Here is an 11,364-nt window from a genome sequence, read left to right on the forward strand (position 1 = left end):
TTTTGGACCACACGAGTAGTATAAATTTGGGCCATAAACCTCTATAAGGGGCAACTTGTTAAAAATTTTTAGGTTAAAATAAAAGCTTTTCCTCCATCCAGGGCCAAGGTCAAGAAAGGCATGTTCCCTTGCTGTTATTTCTGCTTGGTGGGTTTATTTAGTATCTACCCTTCCACTGTAAGTGTAGCACTTTGAGGTTCCTCGCTCTGTGGGAGACCTCAGATCTCCCTGCCTTGAGCAGACCCTGCTTTACCTCCTGCACGCAGCATCACAGTCATCGTGACAGAGACTCAAGGAGACCAGCTCTCAGCAGATACCTTCAGCGTGAAAGCTGGCTTTCATCTTACTTGCCTCCCAAGTTTCGAGCTTTCACATCCCTTTTTGACCTCTACAGATTCTTTCATTTCTTTCCACTGCTTTGTGCATTTAGAAAGATGTTTTTTCACCCTCAATGATCAATGATAAAACTAAACCCAAAAGTAAAAGTATTCAGTAAGTTATCAGGATAAAAAATTAGCATATAAAAATCAACACATATAAGAACAATAACAAAGTAGAAGACATAATGGCAGAGAAAACCCCATTTACTAGCAACAAAGATTAAATACTTAGGGATAAACTTAGCAAGAAACACAAACCTATACAAAGAAAATTTTAAAACAGTCTTTGAAAGGCACAAAAATAGACTTGAACAGTAGAAATACATCCCCTGTTCTTGGACAGGATGACTCAACATTGTAAAGATGCCATTTTTCTCTAAGTTAGTTAATAAATGTAATACGATCTCAATAAAAATATCAACACACTTTTTTAAAATGGAGTTAAGCCGGCTGACACTAAAGTTTATATAGAAAAACAAACATGTAAGAATAGCCAGAAAAACACTGAAAAAGAAAAATTATGAGGGGACTAGCTCTCCCAGACATTAAAACATACTGTGTTTAAGGAATTCATCTCTCCCCAGTAGAAGCTAAACTTTCCAGATAACCTCATTCTCACTTCCTGCAGTTAGGACATAGGCACCTGACAATCAGATCCACCTATCCCAGATTTTAAATCAGAAACTAGTGATGTAAAGAAGCCAGAAACACAGTCCCTTATGGTGAGGGTGGAGCCCCTACATAGAGTTCCAAAGGCAGCATGCAGTGATGTGGAAAATCAAGTTCCACTTTATTATTAGTGGGGAGAATGCCTGAGACTCCAACAAAGTTTTCTGATAAAGTAAGCTCCAACATGGCACCCAAGGTCAAAAAGAGGTGAGGAAATGGGTCTGTCTCTCCCCTAAACTCAAACTAAAATCTTACCAACAGCAGCAAGTAAAAAAACTGAAGCAAGTACTACATGGCGGGTAGCCTTCTTATATGTAGAAGTGGGCCCAGGCCTCCCTACCAGCCCAAGACCCTGGAAAGGAGAAAGCAGAAAAGGGACCACAGTTCAGCCTGACTCTTCATGAAGAACAATTCCACCCACTAGTAAATAGGGGCTATCCATCATAGAAACTGACTAGTGTGGTTAGCAATTCTTCCTACTTCAGTGGGCTTGAAGGAGGAGCAAAGAGAAGTGAGGAAAGGAGCAGACACCTTGAGTTGGCTTTCCTAGTTTACGGTAATCATCAATGAATGGAAGTGCTTCACTCCAATCTGTACTTTAAGCCAGCACATTAAGGCGGCATGGCAAAGGAACTCACTAGCACATGGGTATTGATGAAGTAATGGAGGGGAGGGCAGAGGCAGACATTCAGTCTGCATTGGACTGACCTACTGACCACTCTGCCTGAGAGGCTGAGAAAGCAGGAGAAAGATCAGGAGAGCAGGGTCAGAAGAGTCAGAATTCCAGAAAGGAAGCAGTTATATGGTATCAAGACATAAAGATCAACCTAAGGACTAAATCTGGGCAACCAGAAGTCACTGGTGAACCGAGCGAGAACAATCTTAATGGCGGCGAGGGTAGCGGCCAGGTTTTAGCGTGTCAGCTCTCAGCCTCGGCTGCACGTTGGCTGCATGTCTTTGCTTTAAAAAGACTGTCCCACTACCCCATTCTCCTGTAATTGGCTTGTGGTTCAGTCAAGGGAATTAGGGTTTTAAAAAATCTCCCCAGATGATCCTAGTATGCAGCCAGGGTTAAAAACTACTGCTTCAGTGAATTGAGAATTAATAGACAAAGTACAGGAAAGAACAGTATTTAGTGCTAGTCAAGGGGTTCAAAGGGTTGAGGAAAGGCATTTTTGTTTGAAGAGGGAGTCTTTGAATGTGTTTAAATGCAAAGCCATATGTGTCAGGAGTGAGAAGCTGTATTGAGCAAGGCATCTGATCAAGGGAGAGGACCTGGAGTGTAAGAGAAGGGATTTGTTAGGGGGAGGACAGGAATTTCCAAGACAAAGAGGTGAGGAAGGGTGTATGTGAAGGTGTGTAAGCGGAGTTTCCCCATCTAATGCTCTCTTATCTGTTAGGGGAGAGATGAGATTAGCTGCTGGGGTTGAGAGAAGGTGGGGACTGAAAGGGTTTAAAATGGCCAGTTTGCAATAGCTGCTGACAATAGGTGGGAGGTTGAGCGAGATAAATATTTAGAGCAATTCAAATTGTCACCATGATTTTGGGGTAGCAGATTTTCATGGAGAAATACATGGCCCACTGGGAGGAGCAAGGTGTAGAAACTATATGTAGTGAAACAGGTTGATTTAAGTCAGTCACCAAGGCTACTTATAAGTTCTGTGATATTTTCTTCCCTTTTTCAGTTAAACATTTGAATGAGGGATCTGCAAGGGTCAGAACTCACTTCTAGCGAAATAAAACATTATTTTCATAATTTACATCTTAAAATTTTTTATATTCCCACACCTTGATAATATCTAGTAACGCTAACATTTTTGGCCAGAGGTACTTTTAAATGGTTTTCAAGACGGAAAAGAAAAATTACGTGGTGCTTAAAAGACTACAAAAATTGAAAGGAGAGCTGAACAGTCTATACATGTGTATTAATGTTTTATATTTCCAATATATTATGATGTTTTGACATCTTAAAAAAACTTTCTGGATGGGGAAAGATGACCCGTCTCAGGGCTGGCCGGTTCTTAGAGACTGCAAAGGACTCAGCCTGCAGCATGCTTTTGATGTGCAAACTAACCGCGTCTGATGGAGCCACACCTCCTCCATCTGGCCTGCACACCCCAGGACACAGTCATCCCAGGGCCAGGCACCAGGCAACTGGAGCCCACACTGTAGCCCTAAGGCCCTGGAATTATTCACTAGCCATGCCTAAACTGTTCTCCCTGCCCTGCTTTGCCTTTCCCAAGAAAATCCTGATCATGGCTCTGGCCTAAACCTATCACTTGTTCCCATCTTCTGCCTCCTGAACCAAACTTGGTGTTTGTCCTGTGGCCCTGCATGGCAAACCGTGCCTCCTGTTTCTATGGGAACTGTAACATTAGACTTTTCTTTCAATGGCACTGACCATTCCGCATCATCAGTCACCTTTATAAATAAAACTCCAGGCACGAAACATGAGCATCTGAGGAAATGATACTAGAGAACTCCTCTGTAGCCACACATATTCCCAGAAAGAGAAATTTGGTTCACAGGCTTTAGTAATAAAGTAGGGCCTACGCCAATTAACACAAATAAAATCTAAAGAAAAAATGACCATACCACCACTTCAAAGCTTTAACATTAGAGTACTGTCTTCTGAAACACTGAATCGTAAGTCAGACGATGAAAAAATATAACATGTTGTTACTACTGGTTCCCAACCCCTGCGGAATCACTAGCTGAAAATGTAAAACAAAGACAGTAAGGTATGATTAAGTGGGATCACTGAAAATTGATTTTTACATGCTCTGAAGTACTGAGATTAATTCCCAGCAAAAGATTACCAATAATTCAACAGGTATTTATTACACAATAGCTATGTACTCAGGGTGTTTTCTTCTTCCAATTATTTTTTTCATTTTTGTGAGCCATACTTTAAAGACTTCATCATTATGAAAATATATGACATTTTCCCATGAAACTAAGATGTAATGAACAGGTATCATAAAATCATGGATGGCAGTATCTTACACAAATGTTTTACTGTCGGTTATGAAAATCAATGATCACTCACAGACTAAAAATCCATTGTTATACTTTAATCCACTTTTAAAAGGTTGTTTCTATCCATCTAAAAATGGCCTCAATGGCATTTTTCTCCACATCATCCTTTCTCAATGTTTCCAGGAGATCTTTCAGGAACTTGAGGGAAAAAGTATGGGAAATAAAGACATTTAACAGTTTCTGCAAAGAACCATACACAAAACATCTCCATACTTATAGAGGAAAGTATAAGAGCACCTCAGAGCTTGGGGGGGACACCAGTATATTAAAACACTCCTTTTTAACTGTGGCAAAGCCTGCGGTTCTTAAACATCATTGTGCATCGTTCTTAAAAATCAAGTCCCCTGGAGGGCTGGTAAAAGACTCCTGGGCCTTACCCTCAGAGTTTCTGATTCAGCAGATCTGGAGGGGGGGAGAATGTATGCATGCTGTTGATCTCGGGGCCCTAGCAGCCCTGCTCTACGCATCTCCTTCTCTTCCCCTTTCCCCTTGCCTTCCCAGTCTGAACCTTGCCAAGATTCCTTTCCTTGGTGAACATCTTCAGGATCTGCCCCATTCTTCAATACTGTGCTTGGAAAAAAATTTTCCCCCCACATTTGACAATTTTACCAAGTGCAGTGCAGGGCAGTGGCAGGAAAACAACTTCTTTTGGCCATAAGTTTGTTTTGCTGGGCTTGTTAAAAACCTTCTAATCCACACTCTTCGGCAAGATCACTCAATTTCCTTTGTTTCTTTTCCATGTTGCTATTTCCAGGCATTTGATGTTCATCTGTTTCGTGATCTTGATGTTCATCTGTTTCGTGATCTTGATGAAAGCATGTGTGGGCCACTTGTGTTTAGTGCTAATAGCAGAACCCACCAATTTCCTCACCTTTTTTCCTCTGTGCCAGTTTTCTCATGGGGTAGGAACCCAACCTGATTGCTGTCACTATCAGTAACCACACTGTCACAACTGGAGAGGGAGATAAGGAAATACTGACAAGTAAAATGGGCAGCTGAAACATTAGCAAAGGAAGCAGCTGACAGCAAGAGCAAACCGCTTCTGCCACCCCTCCCACCATCCCATGAACCATGATACAGCCTATAAGCTATGTCCCCCACTAGACTGTATCCACTGCTGCTAGAGAAAGCCACTCTGTTCTCATCCCAGCTCAGATAAGGTTCACCAAATATACAGAATGCTGAATACGGCTAATGCTGTATTTTTACACAGCTTAATCCCCAGGAAATAAAAAAGCTTGTGGCTCAGAATCATGGTAGTGAAGCCAAAATAAAGCAAAGGCTTGAAATGAATCAGGCATCACCAGGAGCCTTTTCCTGGAGCCGAAGTGGAGAACCCATCACACCAGCAATGACAGTGCCACCTAGCTCCTTCCTCACGTGACTCTGAGACTCGTTCAACTCTAAATGACTTGTTGCTGTGATAACTCTGCTCCTGTACTTTGAGCATCAGAACTTGCTATGCTGTGATCTAGACTGCATTTCTGGTTCCAAAGTAGAGATATGTCAGATTCACCTATCTGGGATTCACAAGTAGTTTAAATTACCTCTCCTAGGTATTGAGCTTTACTTAGCAAAGGATGCCACAAGCATCACAGATTAAGAAGCTTTATTTCAGCTTTTGGTCATTTTGCTGCCAAAATGGCCTCATTTGCAGCCTGTTTCTATAGCCCAGCACAACTCTGTCATCTGAAATTTCCAATTGCATTTGATTTCTAAAGAATTCAAGGCTAAATGAGGCCTATTTATCGAGAACACACCACTCAATAAAGATCATACTCTGCCCCTCCAAACCTGGCACCATGTAAACAGCTACTAATTTCCTCTTCTGAACAGTTCTTACCAAAAAGCAACACAAGTTTTGATGCAAATGAAGTTGTTCCCTTTATAATACTGCACCTGAAAAATACTCTCGAATTCCCTTAAACCGGTAAGCAAGACTACCCTTTATGAGCGATGCTCATGCAAGTACATGACGTTTTCGCCCATTGTGAAAAATACCCAAGATTAGGATTTAGACAAGCAGACTGGACAGCAAGCTGGGATAAATCAGAATCCTGAAATTAGGAAGAACTGTGGAACTCTGCTTCGGTTATTACTTTTGAGCAGATCAAACACAAGTGAGCTCAATGATTATCCTCAAAAGAAGTCAAGCTATAATTTTTTTCAACAGATTTCAAAACCCGATTTTGAAATTATACCTTTTGTTGAAAGGTAACAGATTTCTCTTAATTTATGACATTACACACTTTGCCATATAAAAAGGATATTTAAAATTTAAGATTCAAAATACACGTGATTCTAAGAGTATTCCTCTGGAACTGACTCATAAAAAACAAGCAGAATAAGTCGATGAATAATTCTGCAAGCGTGCTCACGCAGCAGCTTAAAATAAGGAGCACAATTTACAACCCTGTATTGGAAAAATATTTGTGTGCTTAATGGCTATTCTCTTAGGCAATTAAGTTTCTCTCCTAGTTATTACAGATATGGCATTTTGGGTTGCTCCCCGTTGAAAGTGTTCAAAATATGTACGAAAGCTTGATCAAGAAAGGTGATAAACATTCTGTTTATCTGGCATACTGTTTCAAAAATATGAGTCTCAGAGTGACTCAGGTCTATCAGTGACAACCCAAAGATTATAACCCAGGGCCAAGAAAGTCTGTAAGTCTGGGATTTTAGTCTGACTTGATTATGAGATTTGGGGCAAGTCACTGAGACTGTTCTTGACTCTATAAAATGGTAGCAATCACCTACCTTTACATCATAGATGTTTAAAAGGTAAATAAAGTTGTGCATATAAGTGATTTTTAATCGCAGGTAGAAAGGAGAATTATTAGGCTACATGTCATGAAGAAAAAGATGCTACCCGAACTACAGAGGTCTTAACAGGCGATGATCACAGGACTGATCTCTGAATGAGCCATGGAGCTTAGTGCAAAGAAAATAAAATTATTATGTTCATGAATTTCTCCCTTAAATCCAACAAATTATGTTAGAAATGTGTGCCTCGGGACACTATTGGGACTAGGTAAGAATGCACATATTACAACAAAAAGATACCTTCATCACTAGAACAACTGAGTAGAACCACTTTATATTCAACAGACATTATGTTTTCTATTCTGCTATGGGTGCAGCCATAGGAAGGGAAGTACACTCGCTACTGCACAAGAATCTGGGTGGCTCCCAGGGATGCTGGGCTGGCTTTAGCACTACTCCTCATGCCGTAATCTCCACCCGCCCCTCCCTCCACCATATTCCTTGTTGTGGACAACTGCCATGTTCTCAGTCTTACATGAAGTACTATGTAAACTTAGCTTCCAGTACCCCTTTCCCACCAGATTCACACCCACACCACTGACAAGGACATTCTGGAGCTACCACTGATAAGGACAACAATTTTTAAAGGAATACGACAGAGCGGCCCACCATTAAATTGTGTGTGAGAAAGGACAACTGCGCTTCGGGGAAAGAAAGGAGGCTCTGTCCTAGCAGGTGCACGGGTGGGAGTTCCTCTAGAATGTCACAAGAGCAGCGGACACTTGAGAATGGCTTCTGTGTATCTCAGAGTAAAAGCATTCAATTTGTACAAAAACGGGCCCTTCTGCCAACCAGGTCCCTCAACGACAGACAATCTTGATAATACTTTTTTAGAAAGGGTGGCTTTTCTTCAGAAGCTCTAGGCAGTCACTTATTCCTCATTTTGACAAAGAAGCATCCAACTTGAGGCATGGCTGTATATATAACTCTTCATGCAGCTGAGCCGTCATAAACATACCAAGTATAAAGGCATGTCAAAAAGACATTTTTCCTCCCCAAAGTATGGCCTCAAAAAGCCATTATTATAATAGAGTATGAATTTCTGCTACAGGTTATTGACCTATAATACTAACAATAAAAGTCTCGTTTAGTACATAAAGGCTTACACCGCAACATGAAGTATTAAGACACAATCCACTGTTTTAAATTTGCTGTACACCTAAAGCACCTTCTTCATGACACCGATCTGTATGTGTATATATATAGGTCCTCTTTCAGTAGAACACAGACTTTGGAGATGAGGCAAAGTACAATGCAGCTGCTAGCGATTCCAACAGGACATCTAGAAAAATGGAGTAAGCTTCCAAGGCCCATGCTGCTGGTAGTCTTTTCTGAGGCTCCAAATTGAGTACTTGGTGGATTTATCTTATTGGCACTCTGCGTGAATCAAGACCAGGCTCAAAGGCAAGCCTTATCTCCTGCAAACAATTCCACACACAGATCTTAAATCTGTGTTTAACTTTGTCTGGAACTGGCTGCAAATTTGGAACTCCCTCAAATGGTATTAAAAGCTCTACACAAAAAATATGCAAAAGCAGTTACTAGTTCTTCAAGAAAAAAGACATACCTGCAAAACAGCAACAGCTCTGTAAACAGAGCTGTAGGTAACTGTTGGGACAGCAACAGCAATGTAACAAATATAGCATAGGATGACTTTTTCTAAAAAAATTGCTGTCCTAATATTTTACAATTAAAAAAAAAAGATTTTCACAATATGATTTTCTAAGAGAAAGAGTCCACTTCTTTGAAGAGGAGTCAGTCCTGGTGGCGAAAGGACTGGGAATGTCAATTAAGATATGCAAGGCAATATAATACAAAGTCCAATATTTGTTTCAGCAACATCTAGTCGGCTCTTGGTGGGTGAAATTCTGCTGTCTAGCTGTATCCAGGGCTCTTTTCTTGTGGCATTTTAAAAAATGTTGCTGCAGTTGAGTCAGTGGTTTTCTCTGCAGCAGAGGTCCTGACCAACCACTCAGAGTTCGGAGATGTGGGGGCCTGTGATGCTGGTACGGTTGGCTCCACTGCATCCATGTGAACTGGTAAGGGTGTTACAATAAAAGTAAGGAGGAAAAAAGTCAAAAGGAGACAAATTAGAATGAGAGAGATGTCAACACAAAACTTTCTTAATTCTTATACTTTATGTCCTATTAAACCAAGTGGCCACATAAAGTTTCTTTTTTTTTTAAACCAAAAAATAAAGGCAAGATTTAAGTAAGATAAGTATTGTATTTCTCCACCTCAGAAAATGGGTTTAACTGAAGAAATGAGTAAATCCAGTAGTACAAATTCATAATGTAGTAATAATCACTTACTAAGCATTTATGTGCCAGGCACTGTACCGTGTAAACAACGTATACTATAATCTTGTTTCTTAATGCAAACTCTTAGAAGTAGGTATCGTCATCTCCATTTCCTGGATCAGAAAACTTAGGCATAGAGAAAGCAGATAATTTGTTCAGGGACACAACTGGGCTGGTTAAGTAGCAAGACTCAAACTCATATATACTGGACTCCAAGCCCTCTGCTCTTTCTACAACATCTTATGCCTCCAATATGACAGTGTCACCAATAAATACTGAATAATAAGGCAAATGGTAGAAAAATCACACACCAAGCCCATGGTTTTTCAACAAGCACATTAAGACATTCTGGACAGGATAATCATTGCTTGTGCAGGGCTGTCCTATTTTTTTTAGGACACTTACCATTCTGGACCCTGTCCCTGAATGCCAAAAACATTCCCCAGTCATTGTGACAACCAAACACTGTCCTCACATTTCCAAATGCCCCCTGAGCAGAGCAGTACAAACCACCATCATACCCCCACTGTTGAAAACAAATATAGACACTAAAACAGAGCAAAATCTTAAAAAGTTTTGCTTTTATCCTGTTACAATAATTCCATTCCCAGGAATATAACCTAGAAAAGTAATTTTCAAATTATGTGTCACAAAATCAATGTAGTGGGTCATGACCAATACTTTTTTTTCTTAATGAAAAAGATTAGATTATATCATAGTGCACCCAAGGGTTTATTTCAGATTTACAGGTACACCCAACATTCAAACATAAATTTCAGAAAGAAAAAAAAAAAAAACCTTGAAAGCTATTAACTCCATGGCACATATACAAGAGTTTTTAGAGGGTAGTGGCTTTCAAACATTTTGGAACCTCAACCATAGCAGCAAGAAATACATCTGACATCACCACCCAAATCTCTCTCTATTTCTCACACACATGTACTCATTCACTCCTATTTAAGTGAAAATAAATTTCATAAAACTGTAATTACCATTACTAGATGCTCATCAACCATGGTGAAAAAACTGTCCTAGATTCTTGGCTTGTTACCTTTTTGAGGAGTCCTATCCAAAGAAGAGGAATTAGACTATGGAAATTGTGCCATCTACTTCTCTGGATACATTTCCTTCAGAAAATGAGAACTTTCTTTGTGATCTCATGGACACAGCAGTTACAAAGAAACCTTGCTCCTTAGAAATTGCAAGCCCCTTCTCCAAGAACTGGGTCTTGGTGCTCCAGCCGGGTGTCAGGCCTGAGCCTCTGAGGTGGGAGAGCTGAGTTCAGGACAATGGTCCACCAGAGACCTCCCGGCCCCTTGTAATATCAATCGGCGAAAGCTCTCCCAGAGATCTCCGTCTCAACTCTAAGAACCAGCTCCACTCAACGACCAGCAAGCTCCAGTGCTGGATACCCCATGCCAAACAACTAGCAAGACAGGAACACAACCCCACCCATTAGCAGAGAGGCTGCCTAAAATCATAATAAGGTCACAAACACCTCAAAACACATGACCAGACACGGTCCGGCCCACCAGAAAGACAAGATCCAGCCTCATCTATCAGAACACAGGCACCAGTCCCCTCCAACAGGAAGCCTACACATCCCACGGAGCCAACATTACCCACTGGGGGCAGACACCAAAAACAATGGAAAATACAAACCTGCAGCCTGTGAAGAGGAGACCCCAAACACAGTAAGTTAAGCAAAATGAGAAGACAGAGAAATACACAGCAGATGAAGTAGCAAGGTAAAAACCCACCAGACCAAACAAATGAAGAAGAAATAGGCAGCTACCTCAAAAAGAATTCAGAGTAATGACAGTAAAGATGATAGAAAATCTTGGAAACAGAATGGAGAAAATAAAAGAAAGGTTTAACAAGGACCTAGAAGAACTAAAGAGCAAACAAACAATGATAACAACATAATAAATGAAATTTAAAATTCTCTAGAAGAAATCAATAGCAGAATAACTGAGGCCAAAGAACGGGTAAGTGACCTGGAAGATAAAATAGTGGAAATAACTACCGCAGAGGAGAATAAAGAAAAAAGAATGAAAAGAATTGAGGACAGTCTCAGAGACCTCTGGGACAACATTAAATGCACCAACATTCGAATTATAGGGGTCCCAGAAGAAGAAGAGAAAAAGAAAGGG

At 40.5% G+C, this 11,364-nt stretch overlaps 1 protein-coding gene across 6 annotated transcripts in view; it reads right to left on the reverse strand.

Annotated features, from left to right (window-relative positions):
- Positions 1-3,864: 3,864 nt before the first annotated feature.
- GPATCH2L (G-patch domain containing 2 like) overlaps positions 3,865-11,364 on the reverse strand; it is a 61,811-nt gene continuing 54,311 nt past the window's right edge. For all 6 annotated transcript variants that reach the window (XM_024737770.1, XM_024737774.1, XM_024737771.1 and 3 more), the window contains one exon: positions 3,865-8,947. In XM_024737770.1, the coding sequence (XP_024593538.1) occupies positions 8,787-8,947 (161 nt within the window). In that variant the 3' untranslated portion in view covers positions 3,865-8,786. The remainder of the gene's footprint in view (positions 8,948-11,364) is intronic.

This window comes from Neophocaena asiaeorientalis, unplaced genomic scaffold, assembly GCF_003031525.2.
Source record: "Neophocaena asiaeorientalis asiaeorientalis breed wild unplaced genomic scaffold, Neophocaena_asiaeorientalis_V1.1 scaffold49, whole genome shotgun sequence".
NCBI classification, from domain to species: Eukaryota; Metazoa; Chordata; class Mammalia; order Artiodactyla; family Phocoenidae; genus Neophocaena; species Neophocaena asiaeorientalis.